The sequence below is a fragment of the Scomber japonicus genome, chromosome 15, assembly GCF_027409825.1.
Source record: "Scomber japonicus isolate fScoJap1 chromosome 15, fScoJap1.pri, whole genome shotgun sequence".
Taxonomy (NCBI): domain Eukaryota; kingdom Metazoa; phylum Chordata; class Actinopteri; order Scombriformes; family Scombridae; genus Scomber; species Scomber japonicus.
In genome coordinates, this window is record NC_070592.1 from 13,850,598 (window position 1) to 13,871,280 (window position 20,683).

General features: G+C 38.3%; 2 protein-coding genes across 2 annotated transcripts; both read left to right on the plus strand.

Annotated features, from left to right (window-relative positions):
• The first annotated feature begins 3,474 nt into the window (after positions 1-3,474).
• znf706 (zinc finger protein 706) lies at positions 3,475-6,710 on the plus strand. The gene is made up of 3 exons (XM_053334598.1): positions 3,475-3,559; positions 5,467-5,612; positions 5,734-6,710. The coding sequence occupies exons 2-3, from the start codon at positions 5,478-5,480 to the stop codon at positions 5,827-5,829; spliced, it is 231 nt and encodes a 76-aa protein (XP_053190573.1). The 5' UTR covers positions 3,475-3,559; positions 5,467-5,477; the 3' UTR covers positions 5,830-6,710.
• A 4,422-nt stretch (positions 6,711-11,132) lies between these two features.
• LOC128374669 (14-3-3 protein beta/alpha-like) lies at positions 11,133-20,558 on the plus strand. The gene is made up of 6 exons (XM_053334915.1): positions 11,133-11,226; positions 13,835-14,142; positions 15,854-15,977; positions 17,117-17,280; positions 17,650-17,745; positions 19,101-20,558. The coding sequence occupies exons 2-6, from the start codon at positions 13,849-13,851 to the stop codon at positions 19,173-19,175; spliced, it is 753 nt and encodes a 250-aa protein (XP_053190890.1). The 5' UTR covers positions 11,133-11,226; positions 13,835-13,848; the 3' UTR covers positions 19,176-20,558.
• Positions 20,559-20,683: the final 125 nt, after the last annotated feature.

Genomic DNA, 20,683 nt, shown 5'->3' on the forward strand with positions numbered 1-20,683 from the left:
TGGCAACATTGTGGCACGTCACGGTGCTGCAGCAGCAGCCGACTGTGGCAAAACCTGTTGGTTTGGAAAATAAAGGGAAAGCATGGGGGGGGGGGGGTGCAGGGAGAGGAAGTGACTGATGGGGAAGATGAAATCCAACTTCCTCTTCCCTCAACAGCCTCCACCGAAACAAGGTCATGCTCACCCCCGTTCTTCACTGTGCTCAGTCGCTCAGACAAGTTTCTCAACCCTGAAATGCATCTTTAGAAACCTTCCTTGATCCTGGCTTAACCTCTTGGAAACTAGCTGACCTCAGATATGTGGTTGAGCATTGAGAAACACAAACCAGAAACTGCAGTGTGACAGCTATAAGATCATTTACAACAAAAGGATCCCTCAGAAATAGCTTGGCTCAGCCGAAAGTGAACCTGAAAGCCCCCCTTTTGGTGGGTGGAGAAGGACCCAAACAAGAATAAAATCTCAGTCTGTCTGCGGCAAACCCCTGCGTATTCATAAACACAATGAACAGCCAGATAATATTCTCTTCTGCTATTGAAAAGCTGACACCTGGAAGATTTGTTTTCACACAGGCCCTAAGGCTGGACAACCCCACCCCAAACTTAAGCTAGCAAGTCCCTGCACAACTACCTCCAGGGTGGGGGAACTTGAGCAATGCGTGGCTTTTGTCATAAAGTCCCCCCCCCTCCTCTTTCCTTTACTTTTTTTACACCCTTCTGAAAGCATAATCACATCCTTCTCTCTTGAGAGATATTTCCCCCCCTTTCAAAAGAGTGAAGGGATTGTCTCTCTGTTCTTATGATGGGAAAAAAAGTAGGAAGGTGAGTAGGACACAATGGTTTGCCTGGGACTTTTCTCACAACGGTAAGATTTCTCTCAAGAAAGTCATGATACAATACTGTCAGGACGATTTACAGCAAGAATGAGAGAATAAAAACATATATAAATACCGCTCTCTGAACTTTGGCTTACTTCTTTCTCAACTAGTCAAATAAAAACTATGATTTCATTTTGTACTTTTATAGACTGATCAATAATTTGATGTCACTGGGACAGCCTGAGAGTTTGCGTTGGCATCACGAGATAACTGGAGTCGCAGGTTGTTTGCATATTAGCTGAATTTAGTCAAATAACGAACGGAGGTGAAGAGAACTACTGTTCCCATCTGACGGCAAAACCACAGTTACAGATCAGAAAAGATAAAAGGGATCTAATACTTTCCCATGACCCACATTAGGGTGTAAACTCAATGTACTGCTGTAGTATTTGTGTAGCAAAGATTAAAAATAAATGTTAGTTAGTGAATGTTTAAATATGTTGAGTCTTTTATTTGAGGTTGTTTTCAGCTGTTTTTAAACATTACAACCATTATTAGTATGAGGGTTATATCAGTATCAGTGTTGCAGATATGAAGCGATGCACATCATTTGGATGCTGGTGGCACAGCAGCACTCGCACAGCATGAGTTAACCCTGATGTTTGACTGTTTACTCCCTCACAGTACTGTACACTGTACCTGCCCTCTAGTGTTACTCTGAGGGAACAGCTCGTTCATCAATTATTTCTCAAAGTGAATGTAGGGTGAAAGAGTTTTGGTGCTGTGCATTGATGTAATACCACTAGACTGGAGCTGTTTAGCTAAAAAAAGAAAAAAGAAAAAACGAAGAACAAGTTAACACAGAATAATGTGCAAAAAGCTCAATAAATAGCAAATAATTTGACAAGCAGTATAATTGAAAAATGTTCATGAACATATATAATTGGAGTTGTACATTTCGTTTTTTGGTACAATTTTGGGAAAGTCATACAAAGATAATGTTATAAAATGCTTTCCAATGAAGACAATTTGGCGTAACAAGTTATATAGATCTGTAAAATGTATAATTAGATAATAAAAAATAGTAAGAAAACAAATAGTGATTTCTCACTGATATAAGGAGCTCTTTCCCTTAATACATATCATCAAGTAGAAAAAGGTATTAAGTTTGTATATGTCTTTAAGTCCAAGAACACTGCTCCAGTCCTGCTGAAATGAACGTGTGAAAACTGTAGATACAAAACATTTAAAAAAAAAATAATAATAAAAAATCAGCTGAGTCCACAAATCATTCACCAACAAGCACAACAGCATGATGCTCATCATCATCATCTTCATCATCATCATCATCATCATCATCATCATATATACTATGGTAGAGTAGAAAGTAAGGATAACTATAACTTGTGATGAATACATTAAATACAATCAAATATAATACAATCAAAAATGCAGTGAATTATTGTACTTAAGTAGAAAATGTACTTTGTATTTCTACTCAACTAGTAAATACTTTAAGTTTTTAGATTAAGATTTTACATGAATAATGTATTTTCAAAATAATTGTTAATGTGTCAGTTGCAGCTGCATGTGTATGTGAAAAATTGGCTCCACACTGGCAAACTACAGTTTTAAAATGTTCTTGCATTTATTTATTAGTGATACAACAAACAATATAATATACTATAATAATATAACACTCTAAAAGAAGTCAGCTTGTGTGTTTATGAGAGTGTATTAACCTAATTGAGCCACGTGGGGGAGACATTTCCCTGGTCGTATGTCTCTGCAGCATAGTGACGTCACTCTGCCAGGATGGTGCTTTCAGGAACCCTCCTTGAGTTATAAAATGTCAATTTCCTGACGTGTTGTTGTCAGTTCCGCGAACTACTATTGCTATAACTATTATTATCAGTTACATTTTCTCTACAACTAAGAAAATAAGTATCTCCAATAATAATATGTTAATTTAGCGTGAATAGTGTTGTGATTGGATGTTACCATTTCAGAATTATACAAATCTATCTATCTATCTATCTATCTATCTATCTATCTATCTATCTATCTATCTATCTATCTATATATCTATCAAGTCATTATCGTCAATCTCCAGTCTGGTTATTCAGCTGTTCTTGTTATCCGCTCATTCAGTTAAATCAAACTAAGGTAATTGTATTTATACCAAGATCTAAAATATAAACTTGGTTGCAGTGCTGGAGAGTAACTAAGTGCATTTACTGAAGTAAAACTTTAAGGTATTTCAATTTTATGTTACTCCACTACATTTCAGAGGGAAACTACTTTCTACTCCACCTTTGGTTACTTTTGGATAATACATGGATAATATAACATGCTTTTAAAATACAACACATCATTAAAGATGAAACCAGTGGTTTCCAACTTTCTTTTTCTTTTTTACAAAAAGCAATGTGTAGTTTGGGGTCATGAGCACCTGCTTATGTTTTTCAGAGGGGGAGCAAACTTTCAGTAATACATAATTGGTGGGGTGTAGGAGGTTCCTCTCCCAGAAAAAAATAATAATTTAAAAGAAATTTCTTGCATTTCTACACCACCTAATCACTTGGATTAAATCAAGAACTGTACTATACTGTACTATAAAAACTAGAGTTTACAGAGAGCCTGTGAACGCACCTTTGACGTTCACTTGTCAGTGGGAATCGAGCAGCTGTCACAACTTGTGTGTGCGCGCTTCCGACTAAGGACACGTATTTGTAGTGTTAAAAGGTAAGTATTGTCGTCTTTTAAACTCGTTATTAGCTGTAACATGGTAAACGGTACGAGATAACACTTTTAGCCTCAGGTCGGAGCTAATATCCGCCATGGGGTAGCCGGGTTGAACCGACGCTAGCCTGCGATGCTAACCCACGTTACAGCTGATTGTAGCTTCATGTAATTGTGTGATTTAGTCGTGTGATTTGTGAGGACTAAAACTAATCTAAAGTCACATCAAGGATCCGTATTCGCCAGATGGGACGTTTTATCTCAATCTGCCCAACCTGGCAGGACTTTTCTGGTGTTTGCCCATCTTGTAAAAGCGAGAAGACGACGCCAGATCAAAACAGTAGCGGCTAAGCTAACTATCCTGCTAGCTGCTAAGTGTCTTGTTTCTCGTTGTTCCCACGTTGGGAGAATAATAGTGAACACGGGGAACCACTGATATGCTCTACTTGTGTTCCTCCTATACCGCAAACACACGAAACAGGCTTTTTTAAAAACCAGATAGCTCAAATATAGTGTAGACAGAAATTAGCATACCAGGTGTTTATCAGGCTAATCAGGCTTTTATGAGGCAAACCAAACACTTGTTAACACTGAATACATTGGTGACGGACACCAGGCTATTTATAGGAGTTGTAAGCAAGGCTGAGTGTACCAGCAGGTCAAAATGGGTCCTAATATACATTCAGGGGTCTTGAGAACCCAATTACACATTGTTTGTAAGACTAATAGCTAATTTATGTGGGAATATGCAGCACTAAAGCCCAATAAAAGCCGAAGAGGGGTCCTGCGTTGTTACATAAGTGTGTCCCTTAGTTCCCACTCCTACCTCTTCCCATTTATACACCCTAACCCAGGGGTGAACTGTGGCTGTTTGAGAGACAGGGGGGAAGAACTATAAACGGCACCTAATACAGTTAATGCTCCCTCTCTGCTTCTCAGTAGAGAACAATGGTCCATGTTTGGTTGATAGGATACATGGATTAAGATAAACATGTTATAATTTGACTCAAAATATAAGGCAAAGAACACGTTTGTACTGATTAGGATCTACTTGCAAACATCTCTGTCATAGAAAATATATTTCTTCAATTTTCTGTCTTTTTTTGGCATTCTATAATCATTAAGTAACCTAATGCTAATGTCCCTCTCTACAAACTAAAGTGTGAAATACATTTTGAATAATGAATACTCTAATGATTTCTGCAAGGACTTTACTTGTACACTTTCCAGTTTGTACCAGATATTTAGAATATACATGACTATTTACTATCAATCTAGCATGTTATTTATATTATGCCTGGGTATACCCATGCTCTCATTCCAGCGAGATTCTACTTCACTGAGAAAGATATTGAGACGCAGTCTGGTGTTAGCCAGGCTAGCTTTGCACAGGTCTAAGCTTAAAACTAAATTAGAAAATACCATCCTTATATATTATTGTTTTAAAGGTTAGGCTAAAGGCTAAAAGGTTAGGCTATTGTTTTGAAAACATTTAATCTGAACACTTTTCAGTAGCAAAAAACCTGAAGTACCTTTCTGTGAGGTCAGACTGGAGCTTTATCTTGTTTACTCTGCCTGACCTTGGATGGCTGGCACTTACTAGTTCTTTGCTTCCTTTTTGTTTGGTTTTAATACTCATTAAACATTTATCTGCTGCTAAGAAAGGCTTAGCATTGGCCCCTTTTTTTAAAAAAAAGACTGATGGAACATACAGTAAGGACAACGCTACCTCTCATACAGCACTACTTTATCTTTGGTCTCACAGTAAACATGGTATGATTCAACCCTTATCAGCAGGCATGAAAAAAATGATTGGGCTTTTATGACTGACTTATTGGTGGTGGGTGTGTATCAACAATAATAATAATCTCATCATTCTAAGCCCTTTGTTTTTGTGTCCACGCCTCTAGGCTTCACCAACATGGCACGCGGGCATCAGAAGATTCAGTCCCAGCAGAAGAATGCCAAGAAACAGGCCGAGATGAAGAAGGCGAAGGGTCACGATCAGAAGACAGCGGCCAAGGCAGCGCTAGTGTTCACATGTGCTGTGTGCAGGGTGAGTATCAGGCCTCAACTCTGACAACCCAAAGACAAAATATATACTGATAAGTCGTACTTTTCAACCAAATCCAAAGCTATACATTCTAACATGTTGGATGTGTTGTCTCCTCTTGCAGTCTCAAATGCCCGACCCCAAAACTTTTAAGCAACACTTTGAGAGCAAGCATCCCAAATCCCCTATGCCCCCCGAGCTAGAGGGAGTGGAGGCATAAACGACCGCTCCTGGATAACCAAACCGACTTCCTCAAGGCCCTGCACCAACTCTGCACTTGTCTCAGTCTGACAGCATTGGATTGATGTAACCAACATGAAGGCATTTTCCCTAATTTAGGCTTTAACAGGCCCGGTTGCCTTTGACACACACAATGCTTCCTCCCACCCAGTCCTGGCGCTCGTCTGTGTATGTAAATAAACCCCCAAAGGCCTGTTTTTTTTTGTTTTTTTTTTATTTGAAGGCCTCTAAAGACCTGTATGATCCATGAACAATCCAAGTGGTGAATGAAACAGACTCCTCACTGCCCTGATGTGTTCTGCACATAGGAATAATTCTTGCTACTATCACTTACACGCCTTCATCTGAATCTCTGATGGATTGATTAAATTGTTATAACACAACAGTGTGTCCTTTTTACAAAGCAGGGATTCGGCATTGGTGGGAGACCAAAAAAAAAAAAAAAAAGTTTTAATCTTGATTTTTTTAGTTTGTTGCAATCAGGGCAATGACAAATGTGACCTCATCTATTTTTTTTAGTAGTAATTAAATTTAATTTGTCTTTGAATGCTGAGCGTTGAATCAAAAGGAGTCTGTGACATTGTTATATTTTTATTTTATAATTTTCTTTGGGTGTCATATCATCGTCGTTCAGTATGAAATTCCACCACAGTGCTGTCTGCCTGGTTTGTACTGTAATCTTTTCATCATTAGTTAATCATAATTTCATGTTGGGGTCATCGAAATGTGAAATTTTGCCAGCCATTGCCAAGCTGCTACATTGAAATGCAAGTTAATAAAATTTTACGGGAGCTTGACAGGAACATGAATGTACGCTCCAATGATGTATTATAGCATTTTATTAAACTTTACTTTGTGGTATGTCTGCTTTTTTCCCCCCATTTTTTGTTTTTGAGTGTTGCCCATATTTACTTCTTATCACTTCTCTTATCACATAATGTGAGTGTAAATATTCCTGTAGACATCAGCTGTTACTTAACTTTATAAATGTGTAATAACTAATGAATAATTTTTATACACAGTGATGCATTTTGCCACTTGAAAACATGAATATCTGGCTGAAGGGGAGACGGGAAGATTCACAGAGAGTAGTTGACAGCTGACTTTGAAATCTTCACAGGAGGCCTCGTTAATAATCTTTGACATTTTGATATAAATAAATTAGTCTCCAGCCACTTTGATTGAACTAAATATACACATGCTTCACAGAAACTAGCTTGTACATTTACTACACTTGGAGGTTTAAACACCTGAATGTCAGCAGTTTTTTGTTTTTGTTTTTTTTTTAAGTACAGCTTGATTTTACACTCATTATCTTGGCATTCAATATGTTTGGGTTCATACTTAGTTATTCATTTGCAAAAGTCCTGACAGCTCTTTAGCTGACAGAAGTTAATCAGTCAATCTTTATTTATATGGCGGCAAATCACAACGAAAGTCATCTCAGGGCACTTTACACATAGAGCAGGTCTAAACCATATGTGTAGTTTTGTGTGCCAAACACACATTAGGATTATTAGCACATTAGGTTTTTTCAATAATTTCCTGAAAGTACCCTCTGTGTATTTAATTTCTTTGAAGTGGTTATGTAATTTGGTATGTATTTTGGAAATGTGCTCATTATGGAGTTTTAAGAAATAGTGTTATTCAATATGTAGTTTGACACACACTGAAGACATAACAACTTGACATTTATTGGACCAACTTGCACCACCCTCTCTGTAAAATGACCTAAATTGAACTGTAAAATACCAACAAATTACTCAGAAAACTTTCTGGAAATGAGCATAAAAGAGCCTATATAAATATAGCATTACCCTTCTTTTGGTAACTCTTTGTTCTTTTGCCTTTTGGAGTAGTAGTTAAACCAAGGTTGAATTGGGAAAAGATTTAAAAGTACCAACAGTGTTCTACATTTAAAAAATGAATTATTTTACATAAGTGATCAACTCAAGATTCTGAATTTTGTGTTTCATTGCTTTAAAAATGTTTCAGACAAACCTGTGAAAATGATTGCAAGTGGAAATTACGACTTGAAGCAAACAACAGAAAAACAAGTGCCAAATGTCAAAACGGAAATTCAAATTGTAATGAAACAAATACATCAGCGGTGCGATAATGAATCTGACACCAACTTCATGGAAAGCTTTGTATTAAACTGCTGACAACAGGAAATGACTCAAACCACAGCACAGTGTGTCTCCAGTCAATTAAAGCAATTAATCCTGTCTGAACCCATTTTCCCAGCTGTGCAGAGACACATCAGCTTAGCTCAGATTCAGTGAGTGGACGAGCACTGCTTTTACTGATGTTACAAGCTCCTCGCTGTGTATTCACTTAAGAATACAGGCCAAAGAAGGTCACAAAATGTGTCATAATTAAGAGGGAATAAGGCACTCAGAGGAGCTGCTGCCATACTGCTTTTTAAAATGTTTATAATGGTATCAACAGGCTGTAAAATGCTGTTATAGGTCTATAGCAGAAAGAGGAATAACAGGCTCAGCTATGAATGAGCCATAGCCAAGCATATTGTTTCTCTTCCTTCCCATGTGTAAACTTGTGAATGAAAAACCACAAGATATACTCATTCATTCATACTAACAGACACACACACACACACACATCTACCAGTCCTCCTTTTTTGAATTCAAGCACATGATGTACAAGAAAAAGAGGAGCAATAGCAAAAAAGAAAAAGAAAAGAAGAAAGAAATTAGTCATCTTAATTAGGTGAAGGACTTAATTGATTCCCACAGGCTATAGATCATCTATTTCCAGCCTCACATCTCAGTTTGAAGAGATGAAAATAGCTGCTCACATTGTGGCTTCTCTGCTCTCATGAACATCTAAGATTAATTTAGACCAACATATAAAGAAACTCAAGGTGTTGTTCACACTGACAGCTAAAATCTACATTTTTGTCAGCTATAATATAAACTATTCTCATCAAAAACAATGTATGGTATACCATACCGGTCACTATGGTAAATGACAATGCAGTATCATCATGTCTGTCTCTGGTCTGGTACCAAAACTGTCTTTTTTTTGAAAGTCACTAATATTTTTTTCAGTCTATGGTCAGCACAGAAATCCGTTGCCATCTGCTGGCTGACCTCAGAACAACTTAAAACCACACCCAAAAGTCACTGGCACTAAGGCACAACCTGTTGAAAACCTGATAACTGAGCACATTTTCTCCAACATGTTAATAGCTGATTATTCCAGTCATGTCTTTCAATCTTGTAATTTTATTTCTTGATGGTGTATTTGAAGGTAGACAATTGGTGGAGCCTTCAGGGCCTATGCACCAGAAACATTTGAGCACATAAATCATGTTCTTTGACCTGCTTTATATGAGGAAAAAAAGGGAAAATTGCTTCATCTTGAAGCTCAGTGTAAGTGAGTCATCTCTCAATAATTGGTATGCTGTTGGATTGAGCTCATGACACAGGGATGGCCCAACAGTGTGGAAAGGTTTATGATAATGAATGGCTATCCATAAGACTGGGCTGTGACTTTCAGGTGATACTGCCTATCAGGGCAGTGGTATCAACCATTGTAGCCTAAATATAAAGCAGACACAACATGCTGTAAGACCTGTTTACGCAACGGAATGTCCTCTCTTTGTCAGGGTTGGATTCAAAGGTTTAAATTAGCAATATATCAGAGAATGCATGGTGTCTGATACCGGCGGGTTTGCCAGATAGTGTTTATTTGTAGGACTAGTGAAACTCAATAAACAGGGGGAGTGACTGGACAACTGAAGGGCTCATCAAACCAGTGAGGCCAGCCAATGTAATGCAACCTAAGCAGATACATTTTGGAGATAATGCCTGATTAAGCAGCTCAGTATCAGCTCTTTGCTTGGACAAGGAAGACAGTTTAAAAGTAAGTTTGGTCAGAATTACAGAAAGGAGTTACCTTATTAGATTTATGACCACACAGTCACTGAAAGGCCTAACAGTGGGTCACTGCATTTCAGAGGGAAATATTGTACTTTTTACTCCATTACATTAATTTGACAACTTTAGACCATTTAGAGGGGGCCTATGTGGGAGTTAACAGCATTAAACTATATAAAAGTATATAAAGTAGTTCAAACTAGCTCCACGTCAAGCAGATACAACCGTTAAATGCTGCTTATACATGCTCAGTATTACTAATGTACTTTATTTAGTGTGTAATATTTCAGTCACTGCTCCTGATTTTCTACAAAACTACTACTTTTAACACTTAAAGTAAATATAGTGGATAATGCTTGTACTTTTACTTAAGTTGGATATGATATTGGAGTATTTTACATTGTGGCATTGCTACTTTTTTATAAAGGAAATGATCTGCATACTCTTCCACCACTTCACACACTGAACATCAGTAATGTTTAGTACAATACATTTATTGTATGTCGGTCTGTAACGATACTGTTGGGCCATTGATCTCTCCAGCTGTATTGCTGTTATAGGCTACCTACAAGGGCATATAAATTGACAGAATTTGAATCACTGCATTTAAATGGCATGACATGGTAAGTCTGTTTTTAAGGTAATGACACATATTACGAGGTAAAAACTGAATTATTACAGACAAATTCATTAATTGGGATTATTAATTCATGTATCTCTTCATTATGTAGATAAACTGAATATTGCTAGTAGATTTAAACACAGTTTAGATTTAAACACAGTTATGTAGTAACTAATTGTACTACAAGGAGGTAAAACATAGTTTACCTTCTGTACAAGTAACATGGCTAATTAATTGCATAGTAGGGGAAGGGAAAGAAAATGATTAGTCATGCCCTACTTCCAGGTTAATTTACGTTTTCCTAGATTACCTCATTAAAAAAAAAAAAGATAAAACATGTGATGGGATTTCCTGGCCAAAGAATTAGTATCTATTTTCGAGATCAAGTGGTATACGAACCCCTTGTCATACTGAAGATTGAATACAAAAACGACATCTCCCGTGAGTCTTTGCGGGCGATAAGTATTGTTTTACTTTCATATAAGAGTAAAACTTTGCACATTTTAACAGTTTGAAGCGCTCAGAAAATGAACATTGAAGAAATAGTGTGTTTTGTGTGCACTATTTACTTCGTTTAGAGAGAAAAATAGATAAAATGTTTAAGTTGCTTGTTAAAATACTCTGTTTTATAAAACAGGGAAATATCTTTAAAAGTTGCATTAAGTGGCGGTAAAAGAAGAAAAAAAATTGCCTTTCGATTTTGTTACCCTAGCAACCCGATCGTGACGTCACCCGTCCCGGTGCGACCCTGCTGCTGTGTCTTTGATTGGAGGGAAACCCCGTGGATGAGCGGGAGAGATCATCAGCTGTGCTGCCGGGAATCAGGAACAACATCGTTTTACGACGCTCACAGGTCAGTTCTCCTTTATTTAACCACTGATACTCGGTGTTATTTTCGACGGTGATTCGTTAAATTGCTCGGTGTGCTTCGAGGACGCTTTTAATCCAGCGCAAATCGCCGCTTCCTTTTGGTGAGGTGGTTGGGGGGGGGGGCGTGCAGTTGAAACCAGTGATGCTCCGCTGCTCAGTCATTGTTCGGCGCTCGTTGAATGGGGAAGCGCTGCTGCTCTTTAGCGTTCAGCCATCCGTTTCTTTCGCTCGCTCCGTTTGGAGGGCAGATTTTGGATGTACCGAGTAAGCCTTTGTAAATGGAACAACGTAAAATTAATGCTTAATGCTCGCAAAAACCGACAGCTCTGGTCTGCTTTCCGGGAAACGAAAAAGGGCGTTCACTGTGGACTGTACTAAGCTAGTCTCTTTTCATTGCAGCTTTACTGAGCCGGTGACTCTATTAGCAGCTCTTATCGCTCCTTATCCAGCGTTATGAAAGCATTTTCACTCTAAATATTTAAAAGCTTTTAAGCCAAATTGTCCAGGAAGGCTATTTTTGGGCGGTTTTATGTCCTTGTCTGTGTGCGGGCAGGTGTGTGACGTGAAACTGGGTGGCCGACATTCCTCTGAAGGGTGCAGGTGTCTGCAGATCTGACTCATTGATCGTTTGATTTTTTTTCTTTTTCCTCCTTTTTTTGGTAAATGCTGGTATCTTAGATTTGGTGTTTCTTCGTTTGAACAAGACAGCCGGTAAGCCACGATCTGCAAATGAATTTTATGACATTATTGTTCATGCATTACAATAATCGTGCAGCCATCCTTGAATAAAGCAAGACAATTGTAAAAATGAAGCCTGCAGGCGTCTGATCAGAATAATAACAATAATCTACTGATTTATCATGCTTGTATCAGTCTACATGTATACGTTTGTCTTAACGGAGCTGCAGCGATTAGTAAATTTAATCGATTAGTTGTCAACTATTCTGATATTCGATTGATTGTTTGGAGCCACTGGCTAAGAAAAGAAAAATCACAATTCTTCAAATGTGAATATAGTCTTTAATGACAGTAAACTAGATATATTTGTGGACAAAACAAGACATTTGACGATGTCACCTTGGGCTTTGGGAAACAATAGTAATCAATTTTTCATAATTTTCAGATATTTTATGGACCAAACAACTAATGTATTGTATCAAGAAAATAATCGACAGTTAATTGATACTCAAAATAATAATTGGTTGCAGCCCTAGTCTTAAATTCATAATTGGTTTTGTATCAAGTCAGTTATTTTTGTAACATACAGCTGTCATGATTATTATAGTTGAATAATCAAGTAGTCACTTTTTTTTATCAAGCTGCTTTTCTTTCATTTTATGTGATAATTAAAGTAGAGCTGAAATAATACATTGATTTAAACAGGAGAATATTTTAGAAACTATTCTAATAATTAATTAATCAGTTTTCATGCTCTAATGTCAGACATTCACTGGTTCCAAATGAGTTTCCTGCTTTTCTGTGTCACATATGATGATTAACTGAACTGGATTGTTGGTCATGAATAACAAGAAATGACAAGATGTCACTTTGGACTCTGGGAAATTGTGATTTGTTTTCTTTTGATTGATTATCTGACATTTTATAGCTAATATGACACATGAGAAATGAATATCTTTGGGTTTTGGTTGGACAAATGAAAAGTCTTAAATAAGTCACCTTGGATATTCATTATTTCACTGCACTTTAACAAAACAATTGAATATAATTAGCATATTGATGAATAATTAAAATGATAATTAATTGCATCCATAATGTAAGTTCCTATTTTAATATTGTGGCCCTAAAGCAGCCTTTACAATCAGTCTTATACAACCACACTGTGCTGTTTAATTCATCATGCTGTTTCCATTATGATGCCGTTTTATATTTCCACATACAAAATTATTTGTGAATTAAAACTTGTCTGCACAAACAACCACTTTCTCTCGTTGTGTATCTAATGACTTAGATTTCAAGTAACTTAAGTCATTGGTATTTCATGTCTGTGCCAGAGTTAAGATGAGCCAATTTGGTTGAAATCAAAAAACACTTCAAAGAGACTGGTGCGTACACACCGACGGCAGGCATACAATTCAGAAATGTTCCCAAACTTTGCGAGAGACCGAAATGCTGCTTGGATTACAGCAAAGAATTATGAAACTGACCAGTGTACCAAATGTTTTATGTGACTTGGACTTTCTGTCCATTAACTCCCTGTGGACTCACTGATTGCTATTTTTTGTATCATCAAATTGATGTCAGAATATAATGGAGAGTGCTCGAGAGTCAAACCTACACACAAGAAACTGCTTCAGAGATTTCAGGTTACGCAGGAAGGACAGGGCGTTTACATGCATTGTAGTTCTCTTTCGTCCAAGTGAAATAATCATATCCCTCCCCCCTTCCCCATCATGTTGCTCCTCTCTCCTTGTTCCTGCCCTCCCCCAACTCTCTGGCTCTCTCTCTCCCTCCCTCTCCCTTTCTCTATCTCTTTCTCTTTCCTCTGTCTTCCTAATCCGTCTCCTGTCCCCTTTGTTTTGTCCTTCCCGACTCCCTCTCTTCTGTCCTTCCTTCCTTCCTTCCTTCCGCAGCCCACACAGGAGCCATGGCAGACAAGGAGGAGCAGGTACAGAAAGCCAAACTGGCTGAGCAGGCCGAGCGCTATGATGACATGGCCGCAGCCATGAAGGCTGTCACAGAGGAGGGCTCGGAGCTCAGCAATGAGGAGCGCAATCTGCTTTCTGTAGCTTATAAGAACGTGGTGGGGGCTCGGAGGTCCTCCTGGAGGGTGGTCTCCAGCATGGAGCAGAAATCTGACGACAGTGGGAAGACCACACTGGCCAAGGAGTATAGAGAGAAGATCGAGAAGGAGCTGAATGACATCTGCAAGGAAGTGCTGGTAAGGAGCAGAGACGTTGGAGAGGGGGGGGCTGGTGGAAGGAAGGAAGTAAATGCTTGAATCGAGATAGATGGGTGAAAAAACAAATGAGTGGTGTAATAGTAGAACTAAAATGATTAGTTGATTTAAAAATAAGAATAATTGGCAATGATTTTATAATCTTTTATAATTTTATAAATGTTTTTATGTGGAAATCCACACAGCAAACTATCATGACATAGCTATACTGAGTTATATAGCAGAACCAAGAAGTGATTCTCATCTGAAACCACTTCCAAATGCCTTTGCATGCTGAATTTTTTTCTCTCAGTGCCATGTGGCAAAGAAGAAAAGTACAGAGCACTGCGGCGACTTCAGTTCAGTCCCTGACTGCAGTGCCTCTGGCCTGGCAGAGACATGGATGTATTAAGAGAGCTGGATATGTTGTGGCCACTGGGCAGTCAGCCCTGCTGGCTGTTTGCCCCGGTGGCAAACCGCAATACTGCAGCAACAAAAAAATCCAATGTGGCCCAAAAATAATTTTTCCTATAGACAGCCATCATAAAGGAGACGTCTTTAAATCTGTTGAAAGGACTTCTCAAACTCTAGACAAGGTCAGTCAATACCTTGTGTTATGAATTTTTAAACTATTAAGGTTTTATGTTTGTAAAACTATGGAGAACATATAAAAGCTATTTTGGATGTACATGATGTCATACCAGTGTAAAGTCTATGGGACAAGCTGGTCTAAGCAGGCAGGGCCAGCGAGAGAAACCCTAATGCGCATGTGCAGAAATTAACCAGGAAGATAGACATTTTTTTAAACTTCATATAAATGTGTGTCATCAGTACTCAAATCAACACACAATGGTCAGTGAGGGATCATGGCTTTGTCACCTATTAGTTGGTTGTGTGTCCAACGTGAACGGGTTAGAGAATTGAGGGGGGTGATGTGACAGTCGACACCCACCCAGCAAATCAAGAGGACTGTAGTATGTGGTGTGTTGGACATCTTTAAAAATGAAGGAAGAATAAGTTTAAGAGTACAATTCAAATGTTGTCTAGCTTTGCAAACGTCACAGTTAATTCAAGTAACTGAGAAAATCCATCATCTGTGCCATTGTAATAACTGATATTAACATGTCTGAGACTAAAGCCTCAGGTCTGCAGTCGTCATGCCATGTAGAGGAGCTATCCGTTATGCAAATGAAGCCTTCCTGAACCAACAGATGTTTGAATATTCTGCAGATAAACATTAGAGGATAACTTGGATACATCCTGTATTCACACATTCACTGCCAGCCAGAAAGAAGCAAACTGGTGCACTTAAATTACAATTACTTTTGTATTTTTTGTCTTTTTGCTCCGCTATCTAAGTTAATCTGTTGGGCTCATTCACTCCCAATCAGTTTTATCAATTTATTAACAAGAGGCCATCTCCTCTGCTGATTGTTTCATATCAATTTGTGCATGATGAATATGAAGGGGGAAACTAATTTATGATATATTTTGTCTGAATTTTAAAAATCTGATGCTCTCTGAAATCACACTGTCACTCCGTCAATGACATTGAGGAAGGCGTTGTTCTTAAAGTATGTTAGCTTTTATATTGCAGGGCTTAGGTTGCACACTCAGCAGACTGTTGTCAGTGTTATGTAATTCAGAGGTGTAATTATTGGCGTGGTCGAGTTCCACACATTTCAATCCATGTGTTGCACGCTCTCACCTGCAGGACCTGCTCGACAAACATCTGATTCCCAACGCTACACCTGCTGACAGTAAAGTCTTCTACCTGAAGATGAAGGGAGACTACTTCCGCTACCTGGCTGAGGTGGCCACTGGAGAGGACAAAGAGGGTGAGTAAAACAGACCTCTTTTGTCTCCTATGAAGTTGTGACCCCCCCCCCCCTCCCATCGTACATCGATAATAACCTCTCCATCCATCTCTCGTGCAATCACTCGAGCAAATCAGAACAGACAAGGGGGTTATTATACCCAGGGTTCATGAGCAGAGCGCAGAACACTTGAAACACATGTGAAAGTCGCCTTTCACCGCCAAAAAACACATGGCTGCTGTGCTGTGAGAACAGCTGCTTCATGTTCATGTTTCTATGGCGATGGCCTATCGCACATCTACTGGAGGATGAGATGAATGGTCCTTAAAATCCTCTTTAGGGTGAGGAGACCATAATCGCTTCAGGTTTTTGTTTGTGGCCAGAATACTGACGTCCTTGACCTACTACTGTCAGCCTAAATGCAGGCTAGGGCTGCTGCCACGTTGTCATGGCAACAGGAGCAGCACCAGGGTGTTGGCTGCTACTGGTTGCCTGGAGGCATTTTTTAGAGTTTCTTCGGTGGCTGTGGCAACCCAAACTATCTGGATGATGGTTTTTTTTCTCTTTTTCTCTTTAATCGCTGGTTGTGACTTTCAGCAGATCTGCCGTGAAAATCTCAAAGATTTTAGAGCACAAGTTTTATTCCCATGGGAAATTCATAATAACCTCCTTTTTAACTTTTTTTTTTTTTTTGCCTATGCTTGTGAGCCTTTAGTTTAGTAAGTCTGATGTTTGGCTCTTAATAGACAAAAAGGAACATTTTTTTTTAAATCACATCTGAAGAAATTTTGGTTTTGTGGATAATTTTTCAATTGAATCCTGTTTTTGTCCCTATTATTGCAGTTTTATTGTTTGCTGTTTGTGGGTCATGTTGCTGGAATAACTTGCTTCAAAGGTTTTTATGATGTTTTGTAACATCCTGGTCCAAACCTAAAAAGAGTCTTGGTATACAGCTTGTTCAGACTGCTTTAAACTAACTCTTGTTTGTAGGAGTTGATCTGTATGCAGTCTGTTAAATTTCTGTTTTTTAAAAACTTTTAATATGTGTAAATCTTGGCATGGATGGCTGTGATTGTTGTCCTGCCCAAAGCTGTGAACAAACCTCATGAAATCTTATTGCTTCCATTTAAACGTCTTCTTTCTGCTTGTTCTGTCCTAAGCCATCATCAACAACTCACAAGAAGCCTACCAGAAGGCCTTGGAAATCAGCTACAACGAAATGCAGCCTACTCATCCCATCCGCCTCGGCCTCGCTCTTAACTTCTCCGTCTTCTACTACGAGATCGTCAACTCACCTGAGAAGGCCTGTCAGCTGGCCAAGACGGTAAGAACACTTCCTCTTCTCATATTTGGGCTTCTCTTTACATTGACTCACTTCCTCTTTTCTTATCTTAACATCAATTTCTCACTGGCTTTGCTTCATTCTTATTTGGCTTTCGTCCGTTTTTTATGTTCCTTTTTTTCCCCTGAATAGTAGTAGAATATGAGGTTAACTCGATTGTGGTGGTCTGTTAAATGAATTTGGAGCTGTTTGTTCAGTTTTTTTATGACGTACTGCACATTAAGCACGTTACTACATACTTACCCAAATCTGCTTGATGTTGTTTTAAAACAGTATTTATTTGAATCTATTTCATGTTGATGATTTCAGTCACTTTTTAAAAGTAATTATGGCTGTCTTTACCTCCTCCAGGCCTTTGACGAAGCCATTGCCATGCTGGACTCCCTCAACAGTGACTCCTACAAAGACAGCACCTTGATCATGCAGCTGCTCCGTGACAATCTGACAGTGAGTGTTTTATCTTTGTCTTCCTGCATGTCAGCTTCTGTCTTATACTCTCACTTGTTTTGCTCTGCTTCATTTCCGGTCTCTTTGAGATTCACAGTACGTGTGTGACTTAACTGAAGCCCCTTTCAGAAACGCACCTCATTGTAGAAAGTATGTTATGCCTAATAAGGCCATCTTACTAGGTCGGACCTGTAACATTTCTGTAAAACATCCATCATGGCACACATCTGAAATTAATGATTGTCATAAATGTAGCAGCAGCAAAGGATTAAATAGCACAAATAGAAACGAAAAACCTGCCTTATTTTCCTTATGACAAGGAATTATATCTTCACAAAAAAAATAATTAAATCAGTAGATGTGAATGAGCCAATTTTACATTGTTGAAGTGATGCTTATCATGTTAGATCAGTCTGTGAAAATCATTTTATCCCCCGTAGTGAGGCAGAAGAAGTTAAAAGAACCCCCAAAATCTTACAACTGCAATAGTAATGAGACCAGCATTTCCTCTCTATACTTTCAACCATGTCAGCTACATGGATGAAGAGATAAATATCCTCAAAAGCTTGTAAAACAAATACAAATTAATCTAGGTTCCCAATTTAACAGCTTTTGTTTGTTCATTGTCAAACATTATAAAACCAGGAACAGAATTTGCTATCAAATCATGTCAAATGATAAAATTGAGACAAAATCATTATGTATTTAAATCTATGAGAAGAGGGGTGATCAAGCATCCTAAGAGCACTTCTTTTCTCCTTGACCATCATTGCTCCTCAACTAACTGCTGTTCTCTAGTGTTGCCACTGCTCCCTCTTGTGCACCAGGTGCCAAATAAAAAAAGTTTATGACTCTTTCAGTAAAGGTCCTGTTAAGTCTAAGTCATAGGGAATATTTATGTAATGCCACTGATGTCTCACTGTTAGAAAGTCATCACTTTAAAAAAAGTACTGGATTCACGATGGATTCTTTCTTTAAAAAAAAAAAAAAAATTAATCATTGCAGCACAACCACAGAGATCACTTTCTTTTGCTGTACATTCTTGTTCCTTTTCTACTCACTTGCCAATACTTTGGTCAGATTTATGCTCGTAGCGGCTGGCGTAGCTTTGAGCTGCTAGCCTCAAGCAGAAATGAGGAGTGAGGCATTTTATCTGAACCACAAAAAGCTTTCTACAGCTTTTTACACACATGCAGTAGCACTCCCCAAGACCTGCAAACGGACTTTGATGTGTAACATTGATGGAGTTTCCCTTTTAAAATATAAATGAATGTTGCCTATTCTGACATGGGTGTCTTTTTCCCCTTGGTGCTTCTGAGTGTGCATTAATACTGGTATCCTGTGCTTTATCGCAGCTGTGGATGTCAGAAGCCCAGGGTGAGGGCGAGGGCGAGGGAGAGGAGACGGAGCAGGCAGCCGAGAAGAACTGAAACTTCAGAGAGAAAAAAAAACAGAACAAAACAAAAACACACATTTTTTACCTCTCACCAGCCTAAGTTGTGTGTGTGGTTGTGTGTGCACATACATGCACAGATATGTATGTTTACACTCCACTCACAATGTGTAAAGTACAGTATGTGTGTGCAGATACATTGAAGTGTGTGTGTTAATTGTATGAGCACCTCCACAGAGAAAAGAATGGAATAGATCTGTTTTTTTTATTTTTATTATTGAACATTACTCATTGTGTGAACCAGTGGATTTTTTTTTTTTTTTTTTTTTTTTTTTTGGTTTGTTTGTTTTTTGTCCATCGTTTAGTCTTGATGAAATGCTCTTTAAGCCCCCATGCTCTTGAACCTTGTTCACTGTAGCAAACTGCAGTGGTTGCAGGAAAAAAAAAACTAAACAGAAAACCTCTAACTGTATTTTGATGATTTGTATGTTTTTACTTGAACATTTACAACCTTTGTGACACTTGAGTCCACAAAACACCTTTGAAGCATGTAAACCATAAAAAGTAAAATAAAAAAAAAAAAAGGTCACAGCAGTCTGAATCTGAGGCTGTCTCACGAAATTTTAGGCTCCATCTGACAACAATGGTGATCATATAGATGGCAGAATTTTACCTTGGTAAAGATCTATAACCATATTGCTTGTATCCATCCTGCCGTGTCGGTGTGTCCAGTGTAGCAGGTAGTGTTTTTATGGATGGTACATGTGTCACGGCTCAGTGGGTTCTATGTGCATTCGGGTGTAGGAAAGGTTTTCTGGCCACTTGCGAAAACTAGTCAAACTTTTTGGTTGGATAGTTTTGTTGAGAGCATCACATTCCATTTTACTGGCATCTTTTCACTCTTTGTGAAATGTGTGTAGACTATAATTTCCTGCAATTTTCCATACCATATGACAAGGTATAGACAGCCTAAGATAAAGTGAACAACTTGACAAAACGGCTCAATACTGTAACTTTTGATATTTTATCTTTTCAGCAGTGCAGAGGATACTTTTGCCATGTGCTTTTATGTGGCTTTCTACTCTTTTTCTATTCAGGTGTTTTTGTATTTTCTTTTGTGTATTTTATTCCCTTTGAATCTTGATTTTTGACTCCTGGAATGTATGTGGTTCTCAGTAGTATGGTGTGAGGGTTAGGCGTGCTTCGAAACTGGCAGTTTTTGCTTAGGATTTAGCTTGAACCAGGTGGTTTACAGTAACATTTACCTTCCTTGAAAGTACATTGTGAAAAGATTAACTAAAACAATGCTAAAATATAAATTGATTTATAAAAGTAACTTGGTAGAGAGCTGCGTTACGACCATTTAGTAGACACAAAGTAGTGCCAGTTTCATATAATTACAGTATCTTGGTTTTAAAGAGGGGAAGAAAAAAAAAAAGATTGGATGCAGGATTCGGAATTTGCAAGTTACACTCTGAGTACGTTATTTGGTTATGTGCTTTCATGTAAGTGGAATTAAAACATTAAAATCAAGTGTGCTGTGCT